This window comes from Pituophis catenifer, unplaced genomic scaffold, assembly GCF_029215685.1.
Source record: "Pituophis catenifer annectens isolate HBS135680 unplaced genomic scaffold, rPitCat1.0.hap2 SCAF_3, whole genome shotgun sequence".
Lineage (NCBI taxonomy): Eukaryota > Metazoa > Chordata > Lepidosauria > Squamata > Colubridae > Pituophis > Pituophis catenifer.
This window is the reverse complement of record NW_027256883.1, coordinates 153525401-153543533: the sequence shown is the minus strand read 5'-3', so window position 1 is coordinate 153543533 and position 18133 is coordinate 153525401. Positions and strand designations below refer to the sequence as shown.

Below are 18133 nucleotides of genomic sequence, written 5' to 3'. Positions count from 1 at the left end.
TGGGGGAGGGGAAAGGACGGGAACGCCGGACTGAGTGAGAGAGAGGAGAGGAAGCGGCGGCGGCGGCGGCTGCCTTAAGCCGGGCTACCTCGGGGCCGAGACAGTCAGGCGGCTCCCTTAACTACAAAAGGGGAGACTCCTCCTCCCTCAAGGGGTGAAAATTGTCTTTCCAACCCGGGAGGCCTCCAAAACAAGAGAAACGGCCTCCCCAGCCAGGAGCTCCTACTGTTGCCGGACCGACCGCTTCTATTTTGCCCATCTGCGCGAGGGCGTCCGCAGCTCTCCCGTCGGCGCAGAGTTTAATTTCCTCTCATGGTTTATTTGCCTTCGTGGCCACTTCTAGCCACACGGAAAGTGCGAAGGAAAATAGGCAAGATAATAAAAGCTGGATCCAATCAATGCCTTATGTGTTTTTTCTTTATAAAAGGGAAGCACCGTTATCTACCTACTGTTTTAGAAACCTGTAGCCAAGAAACTACTGGGGAGTACATTTCCCATAATCGTTCATATAAATAAATCTCCCGTGAAAATTACTCTCCCTGCCCATTATTGGTTAAGATTATATATATGTATATGTATATGTATATGTATGTATGTATGTATGTATGTATGTATAAACAGAAGATAAAAAGGCACAATTACGTTTAAAGAATTGTTTTTTAATGTATTCCGTGGTCCCCCTGCAAATACTGTGCTGCAACAAGTACGGTGCTACTGTACAACTAATACAGTACATCCTAGATTTTTATTATTTATATATTGCTTCATGTATTAAAGCACCTTGAGTTTAAAATAAAAATAGACCCATAAAATACATAATAAAATTCCTGAAATAATTCAAATCAACAGTACAAAACAGTCATATAAACAGATTCATTAAATATGCATGAAAGGGAAGAGTTGTTTTTCCAACATTCATGCATGTAAGGCTGGATTAAGAGAAACTTTTTTTAAAAAAATAGATGTGAAATAGGCAATAGATTTGTGTAGAGTGCATGTCAGAATAATGACATTACAGTATAGTACTGCACTAGAAATGGAAAAGAAAGATCAGAAGTTCAGGCTGGTCTTGGTCTGAAGTTAGAATATCACCCATGAAAAGAGGCAAGGTGATGATTCTGTCAGGTCAGAATGTGAGAACCATTAGATACTTTAACTATCAATGTGGATGATATTGTAGCTACAGCATATCCAAATGTTTCAAGTATTTGAAATGGATTGACTCTATGTATTTTGATTATAGTAAATTCCAAAGAATTCAACCTATAAGCAACAACACAGAAGTGTTGATGTTGGCTTGATTGTATGCATCAGCAATCAACATGATCATTAAAGATAAGGTAGAGAGCTTCAGTATGATATCCTTCAACATATCATTTATTACTTCAAATTCAGCACTACTTGACTTTAGAAGCCGTCTAGACTAACATTATTGCCATAATACTTGTATTCTTACCCATTATCCACCAAGACTGCTGCATGCAGGGTTTTACTGTCTCCTAATGACTTAAAGTGATCAGTGTGACCAGAAATGTGTCTTGAGATGGTCAGGAGGAAGAAATAAGTCTGTTCCCTCTGTTGTAAATCTGTTAACACTTTATTTCCACTGTTCTTTTCATTGTATCCTCTTTACCATCTTTTTTGGTTTCCAACAAGGTAGATAAGAAGACAGCTGTCTTTCTCTTTTCATTTATAGCATTAGTAATAACACTTAGACTTATTTATAAATGTCAGTTTATTGCCCCCAACTATCTGGGTCCTCTTTTACCAAGCTCAGAAGGATGAAAGGTGAGTGAACCTTAAACTGGTCAGGATTGAACTCCTGTCTGTGGGCAGAGTTAGCCTGCAGTACTCCATTCTAGCAACTACGCCTTTTTATGGAAGAAGAGGAATAGTGTTTGTATTTGCCAGATTCCCTTGAATTTTCAATCATAATTCCACTTGCCTCTGAAGTAAGGAAGTTAGTTTACCAGCAGGTAATTTTAATTTTAGCTAATTGCATAATCATGATCATCCCCCTTTAAATGCCACATTTTAACTAGGGAGATACCAAATGGGAAAAGGAACAGAAAGAATATCATAAAGAAGATTTACCTCTTGTCTGGATTACTGTACTGCAATGTGTTTTATTTGGGGCTATCCTTAAAGACCACTAGAAAGTTCCACAGGTCCAAAGGACAGCAATGGTAGTTATGGATGCTCATGTAGCCTGCAGCTTCATGAGCTGTACTCCTTGCCAATAAGCTTTTTTTTTTTTATTATTATTATTATTATTATTTTATTTTATTTCTATACTGCCCTTCTCCTGCGGGACTCAGGGCGGTGTACAGCCAAGATAAAACATTGCATATAAAATTAAAAAACAATTTAAAAACAATTAAATAATTTCGGCCCAAGATATTAAAAACAACCCAATTAAAACCAAATTCAATTAAAACTGAGAGGATGGGATCAAGCCAGCCCAGCTTTTAAGTGCAATTCAAGTTACTGGTTGTCACCTAGAAAGCCTTTCCTGATACAGAGCCTAATTACATTTGAGATTTCCTATTTCTGATTATTTCTGACAAACTGATATGAACTGACTGGGTGAGTATGCTGTGTCTTATCACTTAAGCAGTGTGATCTGTTGGAACTCTGCAGCCAGTTTTTGTTTTGCAACAGTTATTCTCACTTTTCCCAAGATTTGGATGGCTTCAACCCTGCCTACCTTTTGGAAGGCTCTGAAGATCTGATCCCTCCCTCCTCCACAAATGGGATCAGGAGGTTTTATGACAATTTTGATTGCAGAGTCCTTGGTGCCCCTTGAACTTGGTTGTTTTCTTGCAGAAGAAACATCTGCAAATTAGATAATGTCATCAGTGTTAGACGAGATTGGGGTTTGCTCCGTTTTTACATACTAATGGCTGTTAAACATTTTAAGGACTTATCTTTCTTTTTTGTTTAAAATACAAACATGATGTGAAAGAAACAGAAAAACAGGGAGAAAATATGCAGGAGAAAAAGGGAAGGGAAACCAGATAAGTATCTGGCCATCCACTATTTCCTTTAAGGAAGGTTGTCACAGTACTGAATTTGAAAAACTTTACAACTGCTGCACTTCATCCCATTGGCTACTATTAGACATTCATCCTAAAGATAAATGATAGCTTGTCTTCCGAAGGATTGTTTTAAAGTTACTATAATAATCTCATATTGAATAGATAGATGATATGATGATGATAATACAATCAATGGTATATCCAAAAGACATTTAATGCAGATTTCTCCCTCCTTATCATTACACAGTCTTAGTTCTATCTAGATAAATTAGTGTCACAGGCTGTTCATGGGCCTACATTTGAAGAGTATACTTTAAGGACTTCTTCCCACTCCCACTGTGAAGAACTGATGGATTCTCTTTATTGCAAGAGAGAAAGAGCAACATTTCCTTTGGAAAACAGAAATTTGCATGTAAACATTATAAGGCTCTATTCCACACATTTTAGCTTTTATTCCATAGTCAAGTGTGAAAATATTGAGTTAATTATTTTTATTAATTGGCCAAAGAACTAAATTTGCAATACATTTGGAAAATGGTTTTAAATTTAAAACATTATGTTACATAAGTTTAGTATATTTTATGGATATTTTCTGCTGAAAAAATATATATAAGCATCTGCCAGCAGATGTAAATCTCAGGCAGAATTTAGAGAACTGCTGGTGACTATTAAGAAACTAGTTGATTCTGAACATCATGTAAATATGCAACTCATGTTGGCTGAGAATTGGTTTAGATAATCTCTGAGTTGACAACCTCACTGAAATTTGAATTAATTCTTTATATTGATGAAAGGAATATATTTCATAATATGGTATGGCTTTAGGAACTTTATATTGCATTTAAATTAGTAACAGAAAGTCTGATAGCATTTCTCTAAACCTTTTGACAAAAGCACATAGCAAAAGCAGAACAAAAACCAGAGACATATAATTTCCATTGAAATGCAGGAAGAAACAAAGAATGACAAAAATAGTAATATTGCATTTTGCAATACTGTAATAGTAATATTGCATTTTGCAATACTGTACAGTTTTGCTTTGCTGGATTTAAATTTAGACATATGCTCAATAGGCATGTATTAATTAATGTCCAATACATTGCAATTTGCAATGGATCTTTTCTAAATATAGCTAAATGTTTTTGTTTTTGTTAAGCCTATTCTGAACCTGCAGATTGATGTGAATTTATGAACCAATCGAGTAGCAGAGATACAGTTTCTTTTATTTCTTATTGATTAATATTAATCCTTAATGGTTAAAGTGAACTGAATATAATGTTTAACAGTTCATTTCAAGACAGGCACCAAGTGTTTGAAAGTATAAGACTACTGTCTCAGGATGATAAACCATGGTTTCGCTGATCATGGCTGGTATCAAATTTATTTAGCTGAAAATCATAAAGCAAACTTTCTAAGGAGCTCTCCCATCTTTGTTCAACACTCTTGCTCAATCAAGAGTGCCGAAAACTCAGTTGCTTGTACAGCACTTCATACATTTTCAGCTGATATTGTGAAAGAAATGCTTTGCTATGAATTTTGGATTTTTTTCCATTCACAACATCCAGGAAAAACCTGCTTTATTTATTCCTTCATTCCTTCATTCCAGCCGTAGCTTCCTTCCCGCAATGCTTTGCGGTCGGGAGGACGTCAGGAGAAAGCTGTGCAGTATGTTAGATCCCGAGGACAGCGCGGAGCCCAAAATTGGTTCTTCCTTCCCTAATTTTTTTCTGCTCCCTCTAGCCATGCTGATCGTCGTAGGAGCCCTGCTGTTCTTGGCTTTTTCCGCCTCGGAACAGAAAGAGGACAGTTTTTACTCGTTTAAAGTGGTCAACATCAGGGGTAAACTAGTTTCCCTGGACAAATACAGAGGCTCGGTAAGTCTGCGGAGGAGAGAGCCTGCTGCCACCAACTAACCAGCAAGTCATCTCGGCATGCCTGCATGACGGACGGGGAAAAGGAAGAAGGCGCACTGATCTGGCTGGGAGGGTTTGCGGGATGGATGTCCTGACGGGGCTCCCGGTTGTCTGCGACTTTGCGCCTACGGTTCTATAACGCTCTATTAAAAAAAAAGTTTACAGTCGGATCTTTCCCCTTTTCTTCTTCTGCCTGTGCGCGCGGAGTTTGTCTCCCTCTGCTTTTTGTGAACAGCCGATCCCGCGTCTACGTGGCAGGCGGGCTGAACTCCCCGCTTACATGTGAGCATGTTTCGGAATAGGCGAGATAAAGGCGTGGGGTTGGGATCTACTCGTAATGGCCTTTTTTTTTTTTTTTTAATATTTACCGAACGACTCTGCAAACCATTTGCTGTTTTTAATACAAAACAAACGGTTGATTAACCGGGATGAAGGAAGACAGAATAGGTATCATCCTACAAAGGCAGCTCCAACATCGGAGTCGGATTCCTTAAAAAAAAAAAAAAAGATAATTTTAAATATTAAAATTCACTTGAGTTTTAACACTGGATGTTTCTGTCATGTACAAAGTTAGTCTGAAGAAAATCCAGGTAAAGTAAATCATTTAGAATTAACGTTTTAGAACTCAGAAATTGAACTTAATGCTCTCTTTCTAGAGGTGTGAATTTAACTAAAGGTTCAGAGGTTTTTATCATATAGCAGGTAAGAAACATGTTTGAAATATAATTATTAAAAAGCACATGGGATAAAACTTTCTGCCTGAAAACTATTTTTCCTTCTATATTCCATAGAAACATACTGAACTTCTAGTGAGAGATTTAGGAGTAACATAAAAATACAAATATATTTCATTCAAAGTGACATCACTTGTAATGAATTGCACAGAGAAGCATGGTTCCAAATACAGGCAGATAAGTAATCATGTACTGTATAGATTAGTTTACCATAATGTATATTGATCTTTTTGAAAATTTATTCATTATTGCTTGCGGAGGCTCTTAACGACGATTATAAATTGGTGATGATGATAACAATACCTTTATTTAATATCTGAAACTACATAGGTAAATAGGTATTCCAATGTCTTAATTTTAATTTTAAATTGAGACCTTATTAATAACTTAATTAGGCCAGTGCATAGAAACCCTAATGTAACTCATTAAAAGTAAATTTACTGTAAGAGTAAATCAAATCAGGATGTTCTCTGTTTTTTCCTTCCTTCCTCCCTCCCTCCCTCACCCTCTCACACACACACCTGTACACACATTAAGAAGTTCCTATGGAGAAAAAAATAGTAACAATGAGATGCTTTTAGGTACTAATTGAAGAACTCACAGAAAGAACATTGTACTATATCTTGGCAATCTACAAATAAAAAGCTTTTATCCAGACTTGGATGCAAACAGATATAAAACTTTGATGCTCTGATATAAAACTGGTTGTTTATTCTAACCAAAATTAAGTATTCAACTCTTCTGGTTATGAAAAATGGATTGGGACAGGATTCACTACTTTCCAAATATATTCCAAAGTATTTTCCTATTTATCATTTAGATCAGGGGTGTCAGACTCGTGGCGTCACATCGTCTCATCTGATGTATCGTGACTTTTTCCCCCTTCACTAAACCAGGGGTGGGGGTGGCCAGTGCATGACGCATCCGGCCCGCAGGCCACAAGTTTGACACTCCTGATTTAGATGATCTTTATTTTATCAGTTCCCTAGTAGCTCCCTTTCTTTGTTTAGCTAGGTAGTAAAATGTATGACCTTGGTTGGTCTCAGCAGCTAAGCAGTAAAGCATATTTTTATTTTATTTTATTTATATCCTGCTTTTATTATTTTTATAAACAACTCAAGGCAGTGAATATATCTAATACACCTTCCTCCTCTTATTTCATCACAACACCCACCCTGTAAGGTAGATTGGGCTGAGAGTGAGTCACTGGCCCTAAGTCACCCAGCTGCCTATACAAAGTTGCTGCCTACATTAGGAAGTAATTTTTTTTTAGAAAAATTTGTCTTCATATAATGTGTCCAGAATATGATAATTTGAACAAATGTCATTTGTGCCCTGAGTAAGAAGTCTAGATTGGTTTGTTCAATGATATATTAGTTCATTTTCTTAGTTATCCATTATATTCTCAGGAGTCTTCTCCAACACCAATTCAAATACATGTACTTTTTTCTATCTGTCTTCTTCAGTGTCCAACTTGTTCTTCCATATTGCCAAAAGGAAAACCATTGACTGCACCATTCTAATCTTTGTAGCTATGGACATATACACACATCTGAATATCTTTTCAAAGGTCTTCATTGCTCCTCTACTAAGCATTAGTCTGTAGTGTATTTCTTGACTGCTGGTTTGTTTACTCTTGATGGTTGATCCTAAAAGGCAGAAGCTACCTACCAGTTCAGTATTTTCATTGTCAACAAAGGTTACATGTACTTTAATAGACTTCTTCAGAATACTTAGTTTATACCACTATACTCTTTACATTTCTTACCATCCAGGAAGATAACATTTATAAACACTTGTAATGAATTTGTTATATCACATACTTCCTTTAAAGAGTACAAAGTAGCATTAACACAATCAAACCTTTCTTTTATTCTCACAAGACCTACAAGTTACCCACTGAACAGCAAACTATTGGCTAAACCTCCTAGAAAGAGGCTTCCTAGCATTAATAAAGTTATTCCATCTTTTCTTCCATAAAGAAGAAATACAAAAATTAGGCCAAAATGATCAATTTCTCATAAAGTCACTTGTAAAATCAGCAATTGCATAATGAAAGTAACAACACCAAGAGTCCACCTCTGAAGGAGATCAATGGTTCAAAAAAAGGGTGAAAAATAAAAATACACAAATATTCGAAAGTATGCTTAAAAGTGTGTGTGTGTGTGTGTGTGTGTGCGTGCGTGCGTAGTCATTTCACAGCTACTTCCCAGATAGAATTTCATATCTTGTCCTTTTTATGATACCAGCTAATGTATTTTCCAATATTATATGCTCTGATAATTCCTTCCAGTTTTATCATAGATCTACAAAGATAGCTCAAGTGATCCGAATGCTTGGTAATATAGCCATCTTGGGCTAGTGGTTAAGACATCAAGCTAGAAAGCAAGAGACGGAGAGTTCAGATCTTGCCCTGGCCATGAAAGCCAGTTTAGTGACCTTGGACTAGTCAGTCTCTCTCAGCCCAACTCACCTCTCAGGGTTGTTGTGGGGAATGTAGGAGGAGGAAGGTGTGTATTGGATATCTTTGGCACCTTGAGTTATTTGTAAAATTAATAAAGGTGGAAAATAAATAAATTTTGACCACATACTAACTGTAGCAAATTTGTTGCTATGCATATACAGTATATTAATTAAATGTTCTCTATCTATCTTACATGCTCCCCATCTCTCCAAAAGCTACTCTTACAGTATTTTGTTTCATTTTCAACTTGTTTTGATGCACACATTTAATGCATGCTTCCAAGATGTTGGAAGTAAAATTTAGGTCCACTAGATGGCAAACGTGATTCACACTCAGTTTTTCTGGGTTAAGCATACTGTATTGATAATAGTTTGATTCTCAGCTGTTACTTTACCTGTAAGGGCTAAGTCATCCACAATCTAATATTCTCAAGGAATAATGATTTTCAGCACAGTTGTTGGCTTTCTCAGATTGAAAAAAAAAGAATTAAAATCTAGAGACAATTCTACATTTAAAATTTATTTGATGGTTTATCAAAGCATAGATTTTCATATTTATCCAATACTGTAGCGGGTCCTTTACAAGCTCTGGTTAGTCATATAGCAATCTTCCTGTAATGTTGCTTTCCAAATAAGCAGCCACTCTGTCTCCAGAATCCCAACTCAATATAGCAGCTAACTAGAAATCCTGGGAATTGTAGTCCTAATCCAGGCAGTCCTTGACTTAACGACCACAACTGAGCCCAACATTTCTGTTGCTGAGTAAAACATTTGTTAAGTGAATGTTGCTCCATTTTGCAACTTTTCTTGCCACAGCTGTTAAGTGAATCACTGTAGTTGTTAAATTAGTAACCCTGTTATTAAGTGAATCTAGCTTCTCCATTGACTTTCCTTGTCAGAAAATGGCAAAATGGGATCATATGATCCCAGGACACTACAACTGTCATAAGTATGAATCAGTTGCCAAGCATCCGAATTGTGATCATGCGTCCATGGGGATTCTACAATAGTCCTAACTATGAAAAAAGGTCATGTCACTTTTTTCAGTGCTGTTTTAACTTTGAATGGTCACTAAATGAACTGTTGTAAGTCGAGGACTACATGTATATGCCAGAGTTATCTCTGGCATGCTGAATTGGGAACAATTCATTGGCACACAAGAATCCAACACACAAGGAACTTCTGATAAGGAATCTTTCTTTTAGAGAGGCTAAGAAGGCATTGCAAAAGAATCCAACTACCACTCTTTATCTAAAACAGTTACATAAAATTCAATGACTCAATGAATTCAACCTTTCTCTTACTCAAACTCTACTACTTACTGTACAGCCTGATATTTTGAGCAAAATGTCTGATTTTTGTCTGTCTTTTCTTTGCTAATGGCCAAATCTGACATCAGGTGGTTTTCCTCTGCCCATGTGAGGAATAACTACAACAATATACCTGCAGAACGGATGGCTGGAGAAGGTTGTTATTTGATATATTAAAGCCATTCTGATATAGATGTTTACTGGCAAAATAGAATCCTTATTTATTTATTTTGTGTCTGACCGTAAATAAAGTTGTTATTACTGTTGTTGGGTTTTGGTATTACCCCTACTTAGATTAGAAGTTAAGAGCTTCAATGGTCATTTGGAAAAGCACAGTAAAACACTTATGATTCTAGCATAGAAAATGTTCTGCCCCCACCTACAATCTCTATGGCATATGTAATATATCACAGGTAATTAATTGCACAATGCAGTTGTATGTAAAATTGTAGTTGTCCCCTGATTAAATTATATGTAGAAATTGACACCACCTTTACATTACATAAAGTTAAATATTTACCTACCTGCAAATTTGATTACATAATTAGAATTTAAGTGCAGTTGTTTATACAAGCAACATTTAAAAGGGGAAAAACCCAGTAGGTATGGCAGTTATAGTTGACAGTACTTGTAGCACCTCCTTTGGTGCAAAATAAATTTTCCTGAAGTCAGTCTTTCTATCTTTTTGAATGTTTTCCCTATTCTTCCTTTCAGAACTCTTCCTTTCAGTTTTTCTCATGTCTCAGAATACTAGGAAGGGTTGTTTTGTGGGGAGAAAAGAATAGCGCCTGGAGTTCCTGTGGGTATACACTAAATATAAAATGGAGAGAGAGAGAGAGAGAGAGGGAGGGAGGGAGGGAGGGAGATATATGTGTGTGTGGCTTTTAAAAATAATTCTCTTGGTACATAGAAAATCCATGTTTCATTTTATGGATTGCAGTGGCATACCAAATATTTAGGGGTGACATGATAGCAGTGTTCCAATATTTGAGGGGCTTACACAAGGAAGATGGGGGTCAATCTATTCTCCAAAGAATAGGCAGGATAAGAAGCAATGGATGGAAACTAATCAAGGAGAGAACCAACCTAGAATAAGGAGAAATTTCCTGGCAATTAGAACAATTGTTTGAAATAGTATAGCAAGGAAGGTTGGACTAGAAGTCTTCCAAAGTCCCTTCCAACTCTGTTATTCTGTTATTATCTACTCAGATATGATTCTTCATTACCTAGCTATTATGGGATTTTGAATAATTTGCAACCATTTTTAATTGTTGCCCTATTAAAAGTATCTAATTATTTAAAGATTTATGACCAACTCACCAAAATGTGATCACAATAAATACAAATCATGGGCGTCCATGAAAGCTCAAAAATATCAAGATGGCAACCACAAGCATGTAAAACCCTGCCCCTCTTATGCATATGTGTATTTATTTCTATCACATGTACATTCAAGGGGGCAAGGCAGTAATTTTTTTCTCTCTCCTCCATCAATGCCTCTGATTTGCATACAGGTATCCTCAGCTTAACTTCAAGAATAAAACTGGATTGTACAGTAAAAGATTTTTTTTTAAAATTTGATTTATATGCCACCCTTCTCCGGAGACTCAGGGCGGCTCACAATGCGTTAAGCAATAGCCTTCATACTTTTATATATTTATACAAAGTCAGCTTATTGCCCCCACAAACTGGGTCCTCATTTTATCTATCTTAGAAAGGATGGAAGGCTGAGTCAACCTTGAGCCTGGTGAGATTCGAACTTACAGTAATTGCAGACAGCTGGTGTTAATCACAATGCTTTTAGTCTGCTGAGCCATCAGGCCCTTATCAGACAACTGTACATTTTATAAGACATTTGTTCACAGAGCAATGGCTAATGCGTTTTATTAGTGAAGAGAGTGGGGAAAATAATTGCAAACACACCTAATTTCAAAGTGACATGGGTCTCAAAAGGATTTAGTTATTTACTTTATCAGTGCATTATGTATTATTATTTTTTCTTCTGTTCAATTGTATCTGAGACTGCTTGGACAAGTTCCTGCAGTTTTCTTGGCAAAGTCTTTCAGAAGTGGTTTGCCACTGTCTCCTTCTTAGGGCTGAGAGAAAGTAACTGGCCCAAAGTCACCCAGCTGGCTTTGTGCCTAAGGTGCCACTAAAAGTCATGTCTCCTGGTTTCCAGCTGATGCCTTGACCACTGCACCAACTGTCTATCCATGTATGTATTATAGTAATTATGCAAGCAATAACTGAAGTCTAAAAGCAAAATATTCTTCTCAAAATGCTCCATTTCTGAAAATGGGATATATAGGAAGTAAAGCATGCTATACTTCTGAAAGTAGAATGCAGAATGGGTTATAACTGGTATTTTTGTTATTTCTTCCATTAGGTATCATTAGTTACCAATGTTGCAAGTGAGTGTGGGTATACCGACAGTCACTACAAAGCCTTACAACAGTTGCAGAGAGAGATTGGTTCCTATCATTTTAATGTGCTAGCATTTCCCTGCAATCAGTTTGGACAGCAAGAACCCAACAGTAATAATGAAATTGAGAGATTTGTCCGACAAACATACAGCGTTACATTTCCTATGTTCAGCAAAATAGCAGTGAAGGGCATCAGGGCAAATCCAGCCTTTAAATTTTTAACTGGTGAGTATTAATATAGATTGAATCAGCTGCAAATACTAACTTTATTGTTATTACCTATAAACTGTAGATGGTTTATTATCACTATCAGTGATATCTTACTTTTGGGAGATTTAGGGGAGATTACCATGAATTCAACAATAATTACTTTGCTTCTTTCAAGTTTATATAGTAAAATAAATAGATGTTTTGATTACTATTTTTAATTTTTCTCCTACATCCCAGGAAATCAATAGGGTCAATAGGATTTCAGCAAAATTTAGTTGCCTTATACTTTACCTTATTGCACCATATTCCTGAATTGTATATAACTCAACATAATGTGCCTTGAAAAAAAATATAGCAGACTCAAATCTTTTTAAAAGCATTTTTTATTGCTTTAATATGAGAGAGAGAAAGAAGGGAAAAAAGAAACCTTAAAAATGAGGCGCAGGGGAGAGAAATGGAGAAAAGGAAAAGTGATAAGGGATGAAGGAAAAACATGCCTATTGATCATGTTTGCTAGTGATGGTGGAAATTGTAATCCAATACATCTAAAGGTTACCAATTGGAAACAAAATGATTTTAATTTAAAAAATACATAAATGAGTGATCAATGCAGTTGTAAGGTTCTTTTGCTGAAATCCTCCATTTTGTTGAAGCATTTGAGCATTAAGCACCTTTTTCTTCCAAACCAAAATGAATTCTTCTAAGATCTGGGTTAATCTTTATTTCTATATTATTTAATATTGGATAATCACATTTCTTATTTAATCTTACATGTCTTTTAAAGTTGCAAATAAGCAAAATTAGAATATTATAGATTATTCATAACTCTGATATTTATCCTTTTTTTATGTAGAATCCACTGGAAAAGAGCCAACTTGGAACTTCTGGAAATATCTGGTAGATCCAGATGGGAAAGTGGTAAATGCTTGGGACTCTACAGTCACTGTTGAGGAAATAAAACCTTATGTGATTGAACTTGTGAGGCAACTCATTCTGAAGAAAAAAATGGAACTCTGATTATTTTTTTAAAACACACATTTTTATATTTTTATTTTTGGATTATTGTTGTGGGTCTTCATATTGCCAACAGATAAATAAATTCCGATTACCTGAGCTAGCTTGCATTCCATAAATATAAGTATTTGTTTCTCATATAATACCTTTTCTAAGTAAATCATACAGAAACTAATACCTAAGAAGAAAAGTGAATGGCCAGGTTTTATTTATTTTTCTTACAAGTCACTTATTGATTTTAGCGAGATTAAATGCTATAAAGGATTTCTAGGCAGCAACCTAAATACATAAGTCCTTGACTTATGACTGTAATGAAACCCAAGATGTCTGTTGCTAAGCAAGACAGTTGTTAAGTGAGTTGTGCTCCATTTTATGACCTTTTTGCCACAATTGTTAAATGAATCATTGCAGTTATTAAATGAATCATGTGGTTATTAGGTGAATCTGGTTTCCCGTATTGACGTGCTTGTGGGAAGCCAGCTGCGAAGATTACAGATGGTGATCACATGACACCTGGACATTGCAACCATCATAAATAGATGCCAGTAGTCATGCTCATTGACGATGGGGATGCTGAAACTGGTCATAAGTCTTTTTTTTTCCAGTGTTGTTGTAACTTTGAACAGTCACCAACTGAATGGTTGAGTCAAGGAGTACCTGTAAACTTTATTGATAGTAAGATTTATCGTGAACATATTATGATCCTGAACAATTGCAATGTTCATAATGATAATCAACATTATCAGCCTTGCCCACCTGCCAGCCATTTCTTGGCCTCTGCACACCCTGTTTTCAGGCCTTTTTTTAGCCCATTTTTGAGGGTTTTTTCAGCCTGTTTTTGAGGCTTTTGGGGGGCCTGTTTTTGAGGCTTTTTTGGCCATTTTTGAGGCTTTTTAAGGCCCAGTTTTTTCAGAAAAAAACAGATTAAAAAAGCCTCGATAATGGGCCAAAAAAGCCTCAAAAACGGCCAAAAAAGCCTCAAAAATAGCCCCAAGAAAGCCTCAAAAATGGGCCCAAAAAGCCTCAAAAAAGCCCCCCCCCAAAGCCTCAAAAACAGGCTGAAAAAAGCCCCCAAAACTGGCCGAAAAAAGATTGGAAAAGAGCCGAAAAAAGGCCCCAAAAAAGGGAGGCCCAAAACTTTTTGTTGTTGTTTTCCTCTTCTAAATTTAGGTGCGTCTTATAGTGAGGTGCATCTTATAGTCCAAAAAATACGGTATGCTAGGAAAATATAGTTAGTCCTTGACTTACAACAGCTCACTTACTGACTGTTCAAAGTTACAATTGTAGTGAAAAAGTGATTTATGATCAGTTTGCACCCTTATGACCATTGTAGCATCCCCATGGTCACATGATTAATATTCAGATGTTTGGCAACTGACTCTTATTTATGATGTTGTAGTATCCTGGGATCATGTAATTACCTTTTATGACTTACTGATCTAACAAGTGCAAAGGAAGCCAGCATTACTTAACAACTGAGTTACTAATGTAACTGCAGTGATTCACTTAACAACTGTGGCAAGAAAGGTCATAAAATAGGGCAAAACTCACTTAACTGTCTCACTTAGCAATAGAAATTTTAGGCTCAAATAAGTCAAGAAGTACCTGTACACATCCACATAAACTTATGGAAAATTCCACTCACCCATGTATTACGAAAAATAAGAACTTCTCAAGTATCTGTGTATCGAGTTTCATTCAACTTTAGGTTGCTCCAGAAGAATATTAATATTATAGTTTTCTAATTCCTTTCCCCTTTGTAATTGTTATTTGCTGTAGGAGATTGTGAGGTAGTATCCATAATAGCATATATGATATGTGGAGGGAAATTGCTAATAAGGATGAATTGATAAAAATAATCTATCCCATTATCTGAATCTAAATTTTTTTTTAATGAATGAAGAAATGAATGTTGAATCCATACCAATTAATAGTTGTTTTTACTCCCAAATATCACTGAAAAAATGCCTTAGAGAAGTATCAATTTATATAACTTTAATTATATAAAATCATCCACACTTTTCTTCTGTAGCAATGTTACTAAAATTAAGTAACTTTATTTTGAAAGGGACCAACTCTGTTTCTAACACTGTGAAAGGACTTGGAAATTTTCAGTGATTGAACACTAATAAAAAGGGGTTCTTATAAAATTGAGACCCATGTTTCTGAGCTTCCTTTACGTTCCATGGATAGAAAAAAAATCTACCATTAAAAAGTAAATAAGTGACTGGTCCATTAAGTAATCTTTTTAAGAAATGTGTTTAAAAATCTTGGCAGTGTTTCTCATATTAAACTGAAAGAATAAATATATTCCTGGAATAATCCTACAGGCACAATTGTCAGGTAATGTATACAACAATCACAACATAATAAAACAAATGGATTGTGTTCATGAAACAGAGAAATCATCTACTATATTTTGTTTAATGTGCTTTCAAAAAGCTTTGAAATACAGCTGTGATGTTCAATGACTCTCAATAAGGAATTACTAGAAGCCCAATAATCCTTGTATGGTTCTCCAAAAGTATAATACTAAGTGGTGGATGATGTCGTACAGGAATTGTTTCTTAAATACTGGTAGTTTTCATATTGTTTCATATATTTTTCATTTTAATTGATGTGCAGAAAATGGGTTGTGATATGTGCAATAAAAGAATTGTGATCTTTATATCCAGCAGAACCTGGTTCATCTAATATCCTAAACCAGGGGTGTTAAACTCACGTCATCATGGCAACATCACGTGACGTATTGGGACTTTTCCCCCCTTCGCTAAACCGGGCGTGGCCAGCATGTGACGCATCCGGCCATGGGCCGGGAGTTTGACAGCCCTGCCCTAAGCCATAGCTTACTTAACCATTACTAAATAAGCCATTATCTAGAATCACACATAAATAAAAAGTCATAGTTTATATAATTGGTTTTCACAAATCTCCAGATTCACATTGCAATGCTATTTCCCAAACCATAAGACAGCAGAAGAGTATGTTGGGATTAAATTTGGTACCAGTTGCCACACCGTATCCTAACACTGTCACAATGCCAGTGATTGATGCTGTCCCAACCATTTTAATGTGAAGCCAAAGGAAATCGATTGGTGGCTTGTCCTGGCTTTGCTTTCTCTCCCTTCAAGTGTCACCTACTAGTAGAAAACAATAATTATTTCCCCTAAAATATGTAGGTATTGGGAGATTGTATGTTGGTGTATGGAATGTATTCAATGATCAGTCCAGTTGTCTTACCATCAGATTTGTTATTCATGCTTCTGTTGATTCCGTTATTTCTGAACACATATAGCATTCTTCTGGAAGAGCACTAAACCATGTCCAACAAAAGCCTGAAGTGAAGCAGGACGGAATGACTGATAACATGTGAACTTCAGCTTTGTTCAGAGCTGCAAGGTAATGGAAGTGCCAACAATAAATCCATTTTTGTTTTTGCAGCTAGCAGCACCTGGAAGGATTTTTGTGTATAATTGTAGAGTTGGACTGGAGTAGCCCAGTTCCACCGCCCTCTTTCACCAAAGTATCAAAAACAGTAAAGTTATAGCTGTGTGAAGCCCCTTGTTTGCTGAAACAGCAGAAAATCTATAATGTACTCAGTAACTCAGTTGGCTTCCTTGTACAATTGATTGGCCAATGTAAAAACAGTAAGTGAATCAATGGTCCAATCCAGCAGGGTAGTGTTTATATTCCTAACAGCAATACACACATGGAAGAACACTTCCCTATTAAATCAACCTTCTGTTTCCCCGAAAATAAGACCTTGTCTTATATTTTTTTGAAACCAGAAATAAGTGCTTGGCCTTATTTTCGGAGAGGTCTTATTATTTTGGGGCGCGTGGAGGAAACCAGAGGAAATGGCGGGGACCGGCTGCACATGCATTTAAATATTTTCAGGGAGGGTTTATTTTCAGGGGAGGCTTTTTTAGTGCATGCGCTCAAAAACTCGATTGGGCTTATTATCAGGGGATGTCTTATTTTAGGGGAAACGGTATATAGCACAATACTAGTTACCTTCCAAAGAATGCTAAACTTGTGCATATAAGGTGGTCACATAAAATTTGACAACAGCTTTAGAAAGTGTTAAATAGGTATTACACATACAGATTAACCCCTGGGAGACATATATCTAATCTCCTGTGCCTCTCACGTCACAATGACACATTGTGCAGTTTCTAGCACTGAAGAAGGGAAGGTGATCTGTCTACAGCAGCCAAAACAGTCAGTCAGAGCTGGACAGTTTCCGTCCTTGACTGCATCAGCAACCATATCATTAACAAAGTGTGTTAGATTATATCCATAGTGAAAATTGTGTTGGGAGAAGAGGTGAAATGTTACCTTAAAAACAGGTAACTTTTGCCTACTGGATTTGAAACAAGCTTCAATATAAGAAAGGCAATATTTGCATGAATGTACTGTAAATATAAACAATAAAACTGTTAAAATGGTCAAGAATGTTAACATTTTAACATGGTGACCTACAAATATATGACAAATCGAATGATATTTCTTATCTGAATCTGAAGTAAAACTTAATATTCCCTTAAGCTGACCTAAATGTACTGCTTTGAAGAATAAACATATTTGCTTATCAGACACTAGGTATCTAAACTTGGAGTCTAAAACATGGCGGCATTTATACATGCAAAAATCTATTATTTAAAGTATTAAAACTGCAAACCATATGCAGTTAAATAAGAAATTTATTTTGAGAAGCTAGAAAACCTACACAGTAAAAAGAATTAATAAATAAATAAATGATTTTCATATTTATAGCTTTATAGTACATTTCATTAGTATAGTACTAATCAAAATGTAGTTTTTAAAGAAAATATATATTCTTTCTCTCAATGAATTATTGGTTATATAAATGTTGCATCATTCTGTAATAATGTCAACAAAAAAAGGGCTAACCATTTAACCTACGATATTACTCCCAGGGGACTGGGAGGAAAAAGACATAGTCTAGATTAATTGCATTATATTTTTGCTGTTGTTTATTTAGCTAATTTGAATAGATCTCATAAT

The 18133-nt window shown here is 35.9% G+C and overlaps 1 protein-coding gene across 1 annotated transcript; it reads left to right on the top strand.

The window, feature by feature from the left end:
* The first annotated feature begins 4567 nt into the window (after positions 1-4567).
* On the top strand, positions 4568-13189 carry GPX7 (glutathione peroxidase 7). Its single transcript, XM_070939545.1, has 3 exons — positions 4568-4912; positions 11845-12106; positions 12945-13189. Exons 1-3 carry the CDS (start codon positions 4568-4570, stop codon positions 13106-13108), a joined length of 771 nt encoding a protein of 256 aa, XP_070795646.1. The 3' UTR covers positions 13109-13189.
* The last annotated feature ends 4944 nt before the right edge of the window (positions 13190-18133 follow it).

Coding starts and splice junctions, on each gene's coding strand:
- GPX7 (XM_070939545.1), top strand. CDS start 4,568: ATGAATTTTGGATTTTTTTCCATTCACAACATCCAGGAAAAACCTGCT. Junction 4,913..11,844: donor TGGACAAATACAGAGGCTCG/GTAAGTCTGCGG, acceptor TTCTTCCATTAG/GTATCATTAGTTACCAATGT. Junction 12,107..12,944: donor AGCCTTTAAATTTTTAACTG/GTGAGTATTAAT, acceptor TTTTTTATGTAG/AATCCACTGGAAAAGAGCCA.